The sequence below is a fragment of the Sus scrofa genome, chromosome X (genome assembly GCF_000003025.6).
Source record: "Sus scrofa isolate TJ Tabasco breed Duroc chromosome X, Sscrofa11.1, whole genome shotgun sequence".
NCBI lineage: Eukaryota > Metazoa > Chordata > Mammalia > Artiodactyla > Suidae > Sus > Sus scrofa.
The window spans coordinates 69,365,186-69,381,797 of NC_010461.5; the positions used below are offsets into that span (position 1 = coordinate 69,365,186).

Genomic DNA, 16,612 nt, shown 5'->3' on the forward strand with positions numbered 1-16,612 from the left:
CAACAGGCAGAGTGGGACAAGCTGCTAACTTAACCATGATGCTGAGATGAATTTAATTTACATTTATGATGCCTAAGAGAATGAAAATGTTGTACTCATGCAGCAAATGCTTTGCAATTCTAAAGACAGAAGGAGGTTAGTGTGATGGTCATCACTAACTATTTCATAAGGTGGATATACATTGCTCTCAGTAAATCCCTTGATGGGGTTAAATTGCCAAAGATGTTTAAGAATTTTAAATCATTCATGATTTTGACCTCTATAAATGTTATTTTTTTCTCCAAAAGGAGAAACAATTAACAGTTTTTTATTTTTATTTTTTACTGCTTAGAGTAGGCTTTACATTATATTTAGCAATTATGTAATAGTAATGTGCTAGTTGAATTTGTCTCAGGAGAAGTTATCAGTAAAGAAGCACTTTTTTTAAAAAAAAAATCTTTAATTTTAGGAAATAAAAATTTATTTCTATCCATGTCCTCCTGCTTGAGGGGGTGTTATTTAACAGCATATTTGTTATTGTCTAGCCTACTGTGCCAGAAAATAGTATTCTCTCAAAGCAGAAAATAACCCCCAGAAAGAAAGTCCAGAGACAATGAATACATACACTGTCAGATTCTGTCACAAAAAGTATTTTCTAGTATAATACTTATAATAATATTGATATAAGAATAATGGTCTAGATAAAGGCATGAAACAAAAAAAAAAGCAAAACCACACAGAATAAATACATACTTTGATTTCTCATTTAAAAATACAGTTCCCTCATGTAAAGTTTGATAAGGTTTCTAATGTCCTTTTACTCCTTTTCCTGTCCTATATATGGGGATAAATTTTATACTTTCAAGTGTTGAACAGTGAACATAAGTGTGTATATATTCATTTTCTTAGAGTAAAACTACAACCCCATTTTCTTTTTTTTTTTTTTTTTTTTGCCTTTTCTAGGGCTACTCCCGCGGCATATGGAGGTTCCCAGGCTAGGGGTCCAATGGAGCTGTAGCTGCCAGCCTACACCAGAGCCACAGCAACGCGGGATCCAAGCCTAGCCGCATCTGCAACCTACACCACAGCTCACTTCAACGCCAGATCCTTAACCCGCTGAGGAAGGCCAGGGATCGAACCTGCAACCTCATGGTTCCTAGTCAGATTCGTTAACCACTGCACCAGGACGGGAACTCCTACAACACCATTTTCCATTATGAGCCGTGTTAGGCATTTTTCTTTTCTAACCTTAACTGCTGTGGGTTTAGCCTTCAGAAGCGTGCCCACAGCAACATATTCTACTCTTATAGACCTGTTTAACTCTAAAGCTAACTTATGGATAAGCTGGTGAGGTTTGCTTTCAAGTTTATCTTATATTAGTTAGAAGTCAGTTTTAAGGACTCACATTGCCCTTTTTGCAACCTTGTATTGTTGCTAGTGGAAGCTTTCCAGGATCAAATTGTCATCAGTATTATCAAGAAATTCTCACTTGAAATGGAGATCCAAATAAGCCATGGATGCAATTAATTTCATTTTGCCTCAGAAAGTGGTAAACATTCTAATGGGAGTTGAATGTACTTATGAGGGAACAATAACAAATAGACCTTTAAATATGAAAATTGAATTTATTTTTTTTTCTGTAAGGAAAAGACATGTTATAGGTATGGGGGAAAATACCATGTTTTGGGGAAAGCTTCTATTTATTTATTTATTTGGCTGCATCCGTGGCATGTGAAGTTCCTGGGCCAGGGATCAAACCTGTGCCACAGCTGCTCCATGGCTGTGACAACGCCAGATCTTTAACCTGCTACAGCACACAGGAACTTCTGGAAAATCTTCTATTTCACAGGAAGAGTTATTCATATTGGGTGAAGGGAACCTAGAAGGAAATAGGAAAATAATCTTTGCCAGAAGTTGAATTCATTGTTTGTTTACTTGGAGACAGTGGAGTAAAAGATATTTTGAGAATTGAATACTGAAAGTGATAGTTGTTTTTGACTTAGAGCAACTAAAAAAGAAAAAAATTAGCTTCAAGGATATCCCTATAAAAGCATTATCAAAATAATTGTATGGTGTACCACACCACTACTGTATAAACTGAGAATCTGTTTAAATTGGAAAATTCTACTCAGATGCTCACACATTTGCTGCTTCTTTTCTTGCTCATTATTTTTGTTGTTGAGGATTTTAGAGAGAGGAGCTTCCAATTCTTCATAATTCTTTGGATCAAATCATTCTGGTACCCATTTAATAGATTATGAAACTGAAGCTTAAAGAGGTTGAGTTTCTCAGGGTCAAAAACTGAATCAAAGGCACAGTTAAATTCATTAAGTTTCTAGAGTTCAGGGTCCCTTTCTGGCTTATTGAATTGTGCTTATGCTGCCTCATGGAAACTATGATTTAGGAAGAAAAATAACTTTTCCTTTTTGGAAAAAAATGTGTTAATCTGTATCCAGGCCATACTGTGTCAAGATGTAAATCTACCCAAACTTACTTGACTTCAAAATGAAAGTAAGGGAAGACAGAGAACCTTATGTGCACACATCTACTTCCATGGCCACCTTGAAGCTCTTCATGCCTATTTACTAAAATTTAAGCAACTTGGAGTTCCCAATGTGGCTCAGCGGTAATGAACCTGACTAGTATCCATGAAGACATGGGTTCGATCCCTGGCTTTGCTCAGTGGGTTAAGGATCTAGTGTTGCTGTGAGCTCTGGTGTGGCTAAAAGCCCGCGTTTCTGTGGCTGTGGCGTAGGCTGGCAGCTTCAGCCCTGATTCGACCCCTAGCCAGGGAATTTCCATATGCTGCGGGTGCAGTCCTAAAAGGACAAGGAAAAAAAAAACATTTAATCAACTTATCCATGATTATGCCACCATCAAGGACAAAGAAAATTAGAATTTATTTCTCTATTTCCTATCAGCTGCTATGAGCTATTCTGTCTTTGATGAAAATTGCCTTTATTTTCAAAGCATGAAAGAGGAGGAGGACAAATTTTTTTTGTAGTTAAATGCCTAAGAAATGTTTTCCTGTCAAAGTAAGCAATGAGGAAGGGAAAAGTAGAAAGAAATATGAGCATAAGCATGTATTACAAGTATTACAGTTACCTTGAGAAAAATTAGAGTTGTGAAATCAAAATGTAAAGGTTGAGCTCAAATTTTCACTTTTTGGCATGTAAATTAAGTATGTGGTAGGAGATGGTTGGGAAAATTTGTAATTCTTTCAGTCCTAGCATTCAGATGAGAAAATTAATGTTTTATATCTCTCTGGCTACTTTTTTGGCAGGATATATCTCTCTGGCTACTTTTTTGGCCTTCAAAGTGATTTCAGTGGAAACTTTAACTCAGTAACTGCAAACATAGTAATATTACTCTGTTACATTTGTATAGCACTTTATAAAATTGTGATAAAACATTTTAAGTGTTTACTTATTTAAAATATTTTGGTAAAATTCATGTAATATATAATTACTATCTATACCATTTAAAGGGTATAGTTCAGTAATGTTAACTATAGCCACATTGTTGTGCAACAGATCTTCACAACTTTTTAGTCTTGCAACACTAAAACTCTATGCCCATTGAATTCCCATTTACCCCTCTTCCCAGCCCCTGGCAAACATATTTTTTTCTGTTTCTATAAATTTAATTACTCTAGATACTGCATGTAAGTGGACTCATACAGCATTTATCTTTTTGTGACTGCCTTATTTCAGTTAGCATACTATTCTCAAGATTCATCCACGTTAAAGCACGTGTCAAAATTTCCTTCCTTTTATTTTTTACATTTTTTTTAATTTTTAATTTTAATTTTTATTAGAGTAGAGTTGATTTACAGTGTTAGGTCAACATGCATACACATTCTTTTTCCCATACTATCTTCCATCATGTTCTATCCTAAGAGATTGGATATAACTTTTCAAACGGGTGTTTATATATATCAACTAATTATCTACACACAATTATCAGGTGAGGATAATGCTGTGGTATTATGCACGTATTTTGCCCTTTTTTGGAGTAATTTTCCATAGAACCAATCAAGAAACTTGAACTAAAATAGACCTATGGGATTTCCCATTTTGGCTTAGCAGTAATGAACTTGGCTAATATCCATGAGGATGCAGGTTCAATTCCTGGCCTCCCTCAGTGGGTTAAGGATCCGGCATTGCAATGAGCTGTGGTGTAGGTCACAGACTTGGCTAGAGTCCCATGTTGTTGTGGCTGTGGCTGGCAGCTGCAGTTCTAATTTGACCCCTGGCCTGGGAACTTCCATATGCCACAGGCATGACCCTAAAAAGAAAAAAGAAAAAAAAAAAAAAAGAGAGAGAGAGAGAGACAAAACTATATGTTAATGAATTAGCTGCTTTTGACCAGAAATGTAACATGGTTCCAATCACCAGATACATAGATTAGTTTATATCTCTAATCTTAAAGTGAGAGAATACATTTAGAATCTTCATCTATTTAAAGTCATATAGCTCAATAATGGCAAAACTGTTATATTAATTCTCTGTTGTTATGCTACCAATTGTCTTAAGTTTAGCAACTTAAAACAATGCCCCTTTATTATCTCACAGTTCTGTGTGTTAGAAGTCTGGAGGGATTTGACTGTGTTCACAGTCTTACAAGGCTGAAATTAAGGTAATAGACAGAATGGGCTCTTATCTGGAAGCTCTGGAATAGAATCTTCTCACAAGCTCATTGACATTATTGGCAGAATCTAGTTCATTTCAATTGTAAGACTTGTGTATCTGTTTCCTTGCTGGCTGTCAGCCCAGGGTTGCTTTTGTTTTCTAGAAACTGCCTGTATTCCTTGACACATAGCCCTCTTCATCTTCAAACCAGCAGTGGTGTGTTCTCTGAATTTTTGTTTTAAAAGAGTTCATGTAATTAGGTTGGATCCACCTAGATAATCTTTTCCATTAACTCAGAGTCAACTGATTAGTTACCCTAATCACATCTGGAAAATTCCTTTTGTCATGGAATATAACATAATACGGCATTGCATTCACAGTTCTAGCAATTAGGCTGAAACACTTGAGATGGAGAAGAATTTTGGAATTCTGCCTATCACAACTGGGATCAGAACTCAGGTTTAAGTCCTAGTGCTCTGCACTGTACCACATTGAATACCTAAGATTGTTTAAAGTAGTTTTATTTTAATATGAGCGGTGATATATATCCACGTAGAGAAAAAAAAATTTTAAGATTTTAAATTAACAAAGAAACTGGATTCTATCAATTGAATGTGTTGGACTATATCCCTAATCATAGAGACTAATGTAGTCAGGTTAATAGCGACCGCTTCCTAAAAATTTTATTCAACTTCATATGCTCTCCAGAGTTGTGGTATTAACACCATACACCTGCATTTTCTGATTGATAGTGAAACATGAAATGTTAACTATTGAGATCATAATGGGAATATGTACAGACTAACAATTACCAATGTGACATCATTTGCCAGACATGAAACATAATATTTTGGCTAGGTGTAACATGCTCCTTTAATACTGGTACTAACGTTCCCTCTGTGATAATCATTAAAGAGAGTCTATATGATGACACTATTTAAAAGGCAATGCCTTTTTGAAAAACAGTAGCATTTGCAGCAGGTTATAATGAAACTTCCCTGCAGCAGTGGAGTTTAACAAAACTTGTTCCCAGGAACCCTAATACTTTGAAGATATTCCACAGTGGAAGGGCTCTAGGGTCAAATGTTATGCTTAGCAGATAATTAATCTACTCATTCAGCTGGAGTAGAACATTCATTTAAGAAGTAATTGGGGAGAAGGGAAGAAAGATATATTGAGGCAGATCACCAGACTAAGGCATTAGACTTTATTTTATATGCAGTCAGAAAGTATTGAAGGTTCTAGAGCAAAAGATGATGTAATGAAAGGATATTTCACCAAAACTTGGAACAGAGTTTATGTAGAATGGATTGGAACAATGAAACAACCTGTTGAACCTAACCTGGGCATGAAGTGATTAGGGCTTGAAGTAGAGTGTTAGAAATAGGAATGATGTATATATATATATACAATAGAATACTACTCAGCCATAAAAAGAAACAAAATAATGCCATTTGCAGCAACTCGAATGGAACTGGAGACTCTCATACCAAGTGAAATAAGTCAGAAAGAGAAAGACAAATACCATATGATATCATTTATATATGGAAAAGAATATATAGCCCATATGAACCTTTCCACAGAAAAGAAATGCATGGACTTGGAGAACAGACTTGTAGTTGCCAAGGGGGAGGGGAAGGGAGTGGGATGGATTGGAAGTCTGGGGTTAATATATGCAAATATTGCTTTTGGAATGGGTAAGCAATGAGATCCTGCTATATAGCACAGGGAACTATATCTAGTCACTTGTGATGAAACATGATGGAAGATAATGTGAGAAAAAGAATATGTACATGCATATGTGTGACTGGATCACTTTGCTGTACAGTAGAAAATTGACAGAACATTGTAAACCAACTATAATGGAAAAAATAAAAATCTTTGTAAAAAAGAAATAGGAATTAGTAGAGATGGAATTTTAAAACACATATGACAATAAAACAAAAATGAAGGGAGAGGATGAGAGAGAATCAACATTACCCTCAAGTTTATAGTTTTGGCAACCAAAAGCATGCCTATACTGCTGACAAAACAAGAGAAGGAAGTTATGGAGAGTGGAATTTGAGGAGGCATATTTTGAATTTGAGATGCCAGTGGGGTGTTTCCCAATGTGAATGTTAGTTAATTTACCATTTTCTTAATATCAAAGTTTTGAACAGTGGCATACTTTCTGAATTCAAGAATCCCTGTATTTTAAAAACATTGCATCTGGAGTTACCTGGTTACCTGATCCTTAACCAGTGAGTGAAGGATCCGGTGCTGTCACTACTGTGGCTCTGGTTGCAGTTGTGACATGGGTTTGATTCCTGGCCCTGGAATTTCCACATGCCATGGGTGTAGCCAAAAAAATCATTGTGTCTGACAGTGATATGACACACTTTGAAAGGGGAGATGTTTATTTGATTTACCCCAAAATTTACTAAGGTTCAATGATTCCATTGATATTAATAGGTGTTACACAAGCAGAATGAAAAGAGGCTGCTAATAATTTAAGTCATACATCTGCATTTCTGTTATACAATCTTTGTTAACTATACTAATATCTTTACTAGAATTAAGTCAATTTATGACAAAAAGTAAACTTGTTTAAAGGTACTAACACCAGGCCTAAAGCACATTTAATTTAAATAGGGAGCAGAGTCAAGTAAATGAAGTATAAAATAGCTTCCCATTTATACTTTCTATCAAGTGAGTAGTCAACCCTTAAATTGTCTATTACATCAGATTTCTTTTTTTATTGAAAGAAAAACAGAAATTCAGCATAAGCAAATAAATTAAACATCATTATTTAAAATAATAACTGGAAATAATTCACTTTGCTACAATTATAAGATTAGTGCTAAACATGAATTATTCTGCCTGATCCTTGGTATTGTAATGCATAACCCTAACAAGGGAGGTTTTCCCTCATCCCCTGAACACCCTTATGTTAAAGATAATTCCTTAACCTCCCTAACTCTAATGGAATGCTGGTATTAATGCTTTTGATATATTCAAATTTAAGTTTTGGATATGCCTATAAGAACTGAGAAAGGGAGTAAATGGTAATGGAATATAAATAATCTTGCTTCTGGTGGTTTTTTTTTTTTTTGCTTCCTTGTGTTTATAGCTCCTAGAGACATGATGAGCCACACTTTAAGTTCCCATGAACCAAGAGCTGATTGACACCCAGTTTAACATAAGCACCATTTTATGAGAGTTACCATAGTGACCAAGTTCCAGTCATCAGCTTGAACAATTTCATATATGATTAATGTTAATTGCCCATTTTGCATGGATGACTTTTTCTGGGGTGCTGAATTGGTTGCTGCTGCCTTTGATCTGGTTGGGAATACAATCCAGTGTGCAATAGTTAGACAAGTGATTAGTTTGCCAACACTGAGAGAAGATGGATTTAGGTTTCTGTGAGGTCAGAGTTTGCTTCTCTTCATAAACACTGAAAGGTCAGTTAGAGTTTAACTACCATTGGCATCCTTGAAATGTTGTAATAAATGTCAAACCTAAGAGATTATTATTAATCCATGATGTAATTACAAATTTTACTGTTCTGACAAAAAAATTCTTACCTAATTTAACAAGTACATTGAAAGTCAGAGCAGACTCTCACAGTCAGGTAAACAACACCTTCAAAGCTAATGCCATTCTTGGTTTTCTTGGCTTCTAATGTAACTGAAAAAAACAACACATTCAGAGAATATCCTAAGATATTTTAAATATCAGTGATGGCTTTGAAAAGTGAGCCCTTGGTCATGGTGAACAGCTTCTACTTCAGGAATCCAATTGCAGCGATCTTTACAACTTTCTGCTAATACTACACTTAACTGCCACTATATTCTCAGAAATTTGCTCATTTTATCCCAGGATGTTATGAGTGTTTCTTTAAAGAGTAGTAAACTAAGTTTTAATTGAAGAGGATAATGTGGTTTGAGATTCTTCACTAAATCATGTACTGGCCATATGATTTATATTAAGTATCTTGAAAGCCCATGAAATCACTAATTAATTTATTAAAGAGTTATTTTTTGAAATTACAAAATTATTCACCTTACTCGATTGCTTACTCCTTGATTCATATACAAGTGGCTGATGATACAACATAAAAATAACTCCAACAGTGAAATTTAATAATCTTAATGAGCAAAGTACCAGCTACTTTATTACAACTAGGAATGGATATATACAGAAATTGTCATATTTTTTGACACCAGAAGTCCTACTGACTTTCTTTCTTAGGAACCTGTCAATGCTACAAAATTTATAAACTTCGTGGAAACACTCTGATGGTAATCCACTTCAACTGCAGAAAAGTGAAATATTGTTGATGCATATTTCAGTTTGGCTTATTCTTCAATCTCAAGAAGCTGAGTTACTATTTCATTTCTTCTAAAGAAGTTTGGAGAGCAAAGGGTAAAATACATATTAAGATAAATTGTTATAGGATGACGTGGATCCAGAGGTAATCATGATTCTTTGATATAATTTCCTTTCAAACCACCTATAAACATTACACCTCATGTTGATTTTATAAAGCTGATACTCTCAAAGATTTATCTGAGCTAGTTAATAAACGTTTTGATATTTTGGGGGGTTGTTTGCCTTGTACCATAAACTTTTGTTTATGGTGTTCATGGGTGATAAATCCACTGAAGCATTTGGATGGGGACTTTAAAAAGGGCCTATTTTTATTTTATAGAGTACAAATAACCTTGTAATTAGACTGAAAACTAATAATAACCAACAAGCAATTATCATTCAATTAAAGAGTAATTACATGGTTATTTGTGCCCTGTAGAACAATGCATTACTGAAATTAGTAATGCAGTCAATATTTTAGCAGAAACAGGATGCTGCAATGATGGACCTTTCAACCTATGCTGATTAAATTGTTATCCAATGGACTGGAAACCTTAAAAAAGAAATCCTACTTCAGAAGAAAAAGAGGAGGCCACATCCACAGGTAGGAGGGGCGATTTCATGATATAAACAACCCCATACCTCCAGGGTGGGAAACTCCACAGACTGGAAACTAACTGGTTCATAGAGACTCACCTACAGGAGTGAGAGTTCTGAGCCCCACATCAAAGCCTCACGTGTGGGGATCTGGCACTGGGAGAAAGAGCCCCTGGAGCATCTGACATAGAAGGCCAGTGGGGCTTGTGTACAGGGGCTCCATGGGACTGGGGGAAATGGAGACCCCATTCTTAAAAGGTGCACACAGACTTTCACGTGCACTGGGTCCCTGGGCAGAGTGAGGTCTCCATAGGAATCTGGGTCAAACCTGGCTGCAGTTCATGGAGGACATCCTAGGAAAACAGGGGTGAATGTGGCTTGTTGTGAGGGAAGGACATTGAAAGCAAAGCTCTCAGGAATATTCAGCAGCATGCCTTTCTCTGGAGGTGGCCATTTTGGGAAAATCTGGCTCCACCTGTCAGTCAGCCCTGAGAAGCCCCAGGGCAACAACAATCCGGGTGGGATCACAGCCCTGCCCCTCAGTAAACAGGCTACTAAAGACCCCTCAGGCACACAGCTGCCTCTAATCCCATCCAGAGACTAAGCCCCACCCACCAGAGGGATAGGAATCAGCCTCACCTACCAGTGGGCAGGCACCAGTCCCTCCAATCAGGAAACCTACAGCAACCCCCATGCCAATTCCAGCCACAAGAGGGGCGGAAACCAGAAGTAAGAGAGGCTACAACTCTACTGTCTGGAAAAAGGTCACCACACCAAAAACCTATAAAAATGAAAAGGCAGAGAACTATAATTCAGATGAGGGAGAAAGGAAAAACCCCAGAAAATCACCTAAGCGGTGAGGAGATTCTCAGCCTCCAGGAAAAAGACGTTAGACTGTTGATGCTGAAGATGATGCATTGGAAGTAAACTGGAGGCAAAGATGGCTAACTTACAGGAAACACTGAGCAAAGAGATACAAGATATCAAACTTAAACAAGAAGAGATGCAAAATACAATAACTGAAATAAAAAAATCAGTAGAAGCAGCCAACAGCAGAATACAGGAGGTAGAAGAACGAATAAGCGAGGTGGAGGACAGATTAGTGGAAATTAGGGATGAAGAACAGAAAAGAGAAAAAAGATTGAAGAGAAATGAAGAGAGTCTCAGAGAACTCTGAGACAACATTAAACGCGCCAACATCGGTGTTATGGGGTGCCAGAAGGAGAAGAGGGAGAGAAAGGGACAGAAAAAATATTCCAAGAGATAATAGCCAAAAACTTCCCTAACGTAGGAAAGGAATCACTCACTCAAATCCAGGAAGCACAATAACTACCATATAAAATAAACCCAAGGAGGAATACACTGAGACACATATTAATCAAACTAACCAAAATTGAAGGCAAAGAGAAAATCTTGAAAGCAGCTAGGGAAAAGAAACAAGTAATATACAAGGGAACCCCAGTAAGGTTATGGGCAGATTTTTTAGCAGAAACTCTGCAGGCCAGAAGGGAATGGCACCATATGCTTAACGTGATGAAAGAAAAAAACCACCAACCAAGATTATTCTACCCAGCAAGGCTCTCCTTCAGATTTGAAGGAGAAATCAAAACCTTCACAGATAAGCAAAAGCTGAGAGAATTCAGCAACACTAAACCAGCCTTACAACAAATACTAAAGGAACTTCTCTAGTCAGAAAAGAAAAGACAGCAACAGGAAACAAAAATGCCACAAATGACAAGGCTCACCAGTAAAGGTATATATACAGTAAAGATAGGAAATCATCCATGCACAATTATACCACCAAAATCAGAAATCATGAGAAGAGGTGGGTACAAGTGCAGGACACTGGAGATGAACTTGCAATTAAGAGACCAACAACTTAAAACAATCTCATATACATATAGACTCTTATATCAAAACTTTAGAATAACTGCAAACCAAAAATCTACAATTGATACACAAACAAGGAATCTCTGGAGAAGAAATATATCTCATAGTAAATAAGTGCATAATCCACCATGAAGGGGGTCATTTGACATCATTCTTGGAATGCTGAAGTCTTCTTACATCTGATTCTGGTTTCCTCTCCATCAAAGAATGTATGATAATTATAGTTAAATAATGCCACTGTACAATTAAATAATACAGTTCAACAATTGTATTATTAGTAACCATTTCTCTCCATGGTACAATGTAAAGTCTATGTCTTGTTTATCACATCACCTAGAGTGGTATAATGCCTATATTGAAGAATTAATAAGATGTAACAAATTGTGAGGACATATTTATATAGTTACACTGTTTTTTAACCAATTTATGCATTTTATATTTTACTTATTTTCAGAGGGTGTATTATTTTTGTTATTCTTACCAGTTAAGTTATTCTTTATATTATGCTATATAAAATATTTAATTGTATATAAGGCTTTCTTCTTTATAAATTTTAGTTGCATAATATACACAATTTTAATATAATGCTAATTTTAAAGAAAAATTGAAATGTAATAGATAATACTAAATAGTAGAGATGAAAGCCATACAAAATGGGATAAAGTATAGAATAAATTTCCTATTTGTCTCAGCATATTTTCCATTCCACTTTTCTAGAGGGAGTCACTTAATCTGTTTCTTAAGATCCATGATATAATAATCTGTGTGAATGTAATTGTGTTTAAATATATATATTTTATTCTGTAAAAAAATAAAAATAAAATTTCAAAAAAATTAAATTGTTATCCAAATAATAGCATTTTAGTTAAATCACCACATGTTTATTTGTCTTTATTAATATTTAAATATCTGTCTGATGCTCATAAAGTTCTTAAAGATAAAAAGTATGGCAAGATCATCTATCACAGATGATCTTTCCCAAGTTTCTACAGAAGGAATCCTCCAGTCTTTCCTCATGTTGTCAGGCTCGTGTTCTTTGAAAAGAAATGCATGAACTTTAGTGCTAGGAATGTCTTACTACAGAAGATCATTAGGTCTAAAAGTAAGAATAAATCTATTTTATGTCAATATGGAGGTATATTGATTTTAAATCACTTTCATAAACTTGATTCTAATTATTTTATTCTAGGGGCCCAAGTCTTCTTTCCATGAATATAAAAAATAGCATCTGAATATGATTTTGCTTTCTGAGAAGTTTAAACAAGTTTGGAAGGCTGTATCACACAATCATACTCACTAAAATATTAATCATAAATTTTAAATAACAGGCAAAATATACATAGCTATCACTAGACCTAGGACTCCTCAAAAGCAGAAGGAGTTCTAGGTTCTCACAATATATCAATGAACAAAAAAACCCAAAACCCTTGCCCTTGTCAAGCTTACATTTTAACCTCTGTGACCCTGATAAGTAGTTTCAATGACAGATGCACACTGAATGGGCACTTCTTACATGTTTGTTTATTGGATGATTGAATAAGTACATTCAATTGATTGAGTTCTGTCATTACATGTATATAACTCTAGGGACCTTTAGTCCTCGAATGGATCTTGAAGCTTGTAGGGCCTTTCAGAGCTAAGACAGTGGCATTTATCCTTCTTTAACTTTGTAAATAGTCGGAGTGGATTGGATCATAATTTAAAGCTCTTACAATTGTTGTGGAGTCCAAGGTTTAAAAGCAATTACCTGATAATTAAGTGATGTAACTGGCTTTATATTCATATGGTCAAGAATAGAGCAATCTAAGAATATTTGGAAAATAGCAATGGTGAAGTAATATTTTCTGTCATTATTCATTAACTGATTTAATTATCCACTACCAGCCCCTGTAACTGAGCAGGGCCTTATGGAGCTCCTGGGCACAAAATCTTTTCTGTGCCCCCCATTTTTTATTGGGGAATGAAGAAAAAGCTTTTGCGCCCAGGAGTCCACAGGGTCCTGCTCGGTTATACCCCTTCTGGCCTTACATTTTAGCTGGGGAGTCTCACAATTAATCATACCAACATCATAAAATTACAAACTGAAAAACTGTTAGGATAGAGAAAGTGATCTTGGTTTATAGCATATGTACTAAATACTACCAAGCCATTTGTGACATTACCCATGAATTCCTCCATAGAGCTCAGATGGTGGGAAATCTGACCAAATTTTTCAAATCTTCAAATTTAAGGTAGAACCACCAGACTATGAAGCCTGTAATCTAATGATTCCCAAGCCTGAGTCAGTTTAATAGAAAAGAGCTACATCAAATTGTTGGATTGAGCCAAAAATTTGGAACAGAACTATTTAAACCCTATAGCTTCCAAAGTATACCAGGTCATGGAAGTAAAGGCTGCTTTCTTCTGGAGACAGCCTGTCTGAAAGTGCAAGCAAAAAGATAGCACTGAAATGTTTATGCTGGAAAATGTACAGAGTAATCAGGTAGTCTTGAATAAAGTTAGTAGGCTCAAATTCTGACAAATAGACCCAAAGACGCACTTAAAAAATATATATTTGTTGAAGATTATTCAGCAAAATAATGTACCTTCTTCTAATGACTGGATATAACCTGATGAACATTGTTTAGTGATCTTGGGATCCTTTAGGGCATTTTAAGTAAATGGCATATTTTTCTTAATGCCATTCCTTAAAAGAGCTAGGAAGCCATAAAACAGAGAAAGGGCAAACAGGATAATAACACTGAATTAAATAAATTATAGTCTGAAATTGAGTAGAAAGAGGGAGAGGAGAGTCAGTTTATAAAACATTAAATGAGAAAAAAAGAATCTTTCATGCTAGATTGATATACAATATTGATGTACAGTGAAAGAAAATAACACCAGCACAGGGTATGAAAAATGAACTGGGTAATGATACCTCTGTGTAAGGTTGCTAGAAGTTGTCTTCATTTAAAAGCAGAGTTTGTCTTACATTGATGGAGCACTTTGCTACTGCAAAGTTTGATAGAGTGAGGTTTAACTTAAATTTCTTTGTGAACAAAAAGTCATTTTTGGAAACGTTCTGTATCTGAACCTCATTATTTTTGTGGCTTGGGTTATTTAATATAGTATTTTGCAGTATTTTGACAAAATCCCTATTATTCAGCTTGGTAAACTGCATTTCGACTAGGAAGCAACAGCAATATCTTAGGCAACATTAAGAAAGTAATATTTAAAATATATTGTGTGACTTGAGAATGACTTGATCCTAATGTTCAATGACTTCTAAATAAGACTCTTCATTGTGGTAACAGCTTCCAAATGAAGTATTAGTACCCTGATTGTATTAAGGTACAAGATGGCAGCCGGGTACTGACTTTCTATTTCATTATTTTAAGGATTAACATTTGCAACTTCAATTCCTGAACTTCTCAGACCATGGTGAAGAATGTGCAAATAGAGTAGGTTAGGTTAATGTCATAAGTTTAGCCTCAACTCATCAGTTAAAAACAACAGTCTGTGAGAAAAGATAGCCTGGATTGCAAAGGTGGCAGGTTTCGTTAGTATGGCCACTCCAAGAGAGTGCACTCCTGGTTATACAACCTGGTTTAAATAATAGGTAGGAAAAAAAGAAAACTATTGAGGATGGGAGTTCTTTGTTCCTTGTGGGCTCCCAGCAGTCATGGAAATGATAATAAACATCAGTTCTTATTCTGCATATCAGCTTTTTACCCATTACCTCTTATATGCTGGGCAGAATCAGTATCTCAGATCTCAGTAACATGTATTAATACCAGGAATCAAGTGTAGCTTTAAGAGCAGGGGGTAACTTCGGGTTTCTCAAACAGGTAAGCGGTTTTACAAAGTGCTGGCTTGTAAATGGAATTTACGATTTTAATGTTTGTCATAATTATGTGGGGAAGTTTAGCAGAAAGGAAAATATTGTTTTTTTTTTTTAGTAATCAATGAAAATAACCTTTAATATAAAATTCCATCACTCTTGGCAATTATAAAGATTTAGGTGACTGTAGCAAGTGATGATATTTCTGAAGAGTGCATTTTAACCTGATATTTGTCTGTTTTTCAACAGTTCAAGGCCTGGCAGGCCTCCTAAGCGTTCTTTGGGAGTGTTGCAGGACAATGCTCGCCTTCTGCCCCATTCAGTCCCAGGCCTCTTATCACCGGGACTTATCACTCCAACAGGTAATAAAATCCACCTGATGATCACCCTTGTCTCTTCATACTGCCCAGCATTTGAAATAAACTAATATTGATCTAACTGCCTTGTCCTTCAGAGCTTTTCAAGTTGTACTAGGGTATTCATGAATACATTTTTTTTACTCCGTCAACTCAAATCAAATGGACATGACCTAAAAAAAATTGTGATTTTTTTTTTTAGGAATTATATTTAAAGGCAGTATTGTGTGTATGTATGTGTGTTTTTTGTGTCTTAAGGGCAGAGTGGGTGGGGGGAGGGACTGGCCAAACTAGCATTGTCTCAAAGCCTCCTGCAGCATGGAGTATACCTGCCTACTAATACATCTCATTAATATTTTTTTGTTTTCAAAACAAAATGCATCTTTTCCATGTTATTAATCTTGGATAAAATGCAGAAATATGCAGCATCTCTGGTAGCACCTTATGATTAGAAAAGAGGAAGGTGCAAGTAGGCATTGTCATTTTTTTTTCTTTTTAGGGCCGTACCTGTGGCATATGAAGTTCCCAAGCTAGAGGTCAAATTGGAGCCTACTGCCACAGCTACTGCAGTGCAGGATCTGAGCTGTGTCTGTGACCTACACCACAGCTTGCAGCAATGCCAGATTCTTAACCCAATGAGCGGAGCCAGGGATTGAACCTGCATCCTCATGAATACTAGTAGGGTTTGTTACTGCCGAGCCACAATGGGAATTCCCAAGTAGTCACTGTCTTAAATAATGAATCAGTGTTTTTCATCAAACACTTTGCTAAACAATACTCCCCTGAAAATACCAGACTCCTAAATTCATATTGAACTTTTTCGAAAGTTACTTTTCTAAAAAAGTAAATACAAGCATGCAAAACATGTAAAAATAAGCTTGCAATTTCCTAAGTGAACTTTTAAAAATATTTAAAGCTACTATGTGGTAGAAAATGTACTTAATTGCAATAAGATCTGTATATCTTAAATGATGCAAAAATTTTAA

At 35.7% G+C, this 16,612-nt stretch overlaps 1 protein-coding gene across 4 annotated transcripts in view; it reads left to right on the plus strand.

Moving 5' to 3' along the window:
* DACH2 (dachshund family transcription factor 2) overlaps window positions 1–16,612 on the plus strand; it is a 561,187-nt gene that overhangs the window by 227,755 nt on the left and 316,820 nt on the right. For all 4 annotated transcript variants that reach the window (XM_021079680.1, XM_021079681.1, XM_021079682.1 and 1 more), the window contains one exon: window positions 15,520–15,632. In XM_021079680.1, coding sequence (XP_020935339.1) covers window positions 15,520–15,632 — 113 coding nt within the window. The remainder of the gene's footprint in view (window positions 1–15,519; window positions 15,633–16,612) is intronic.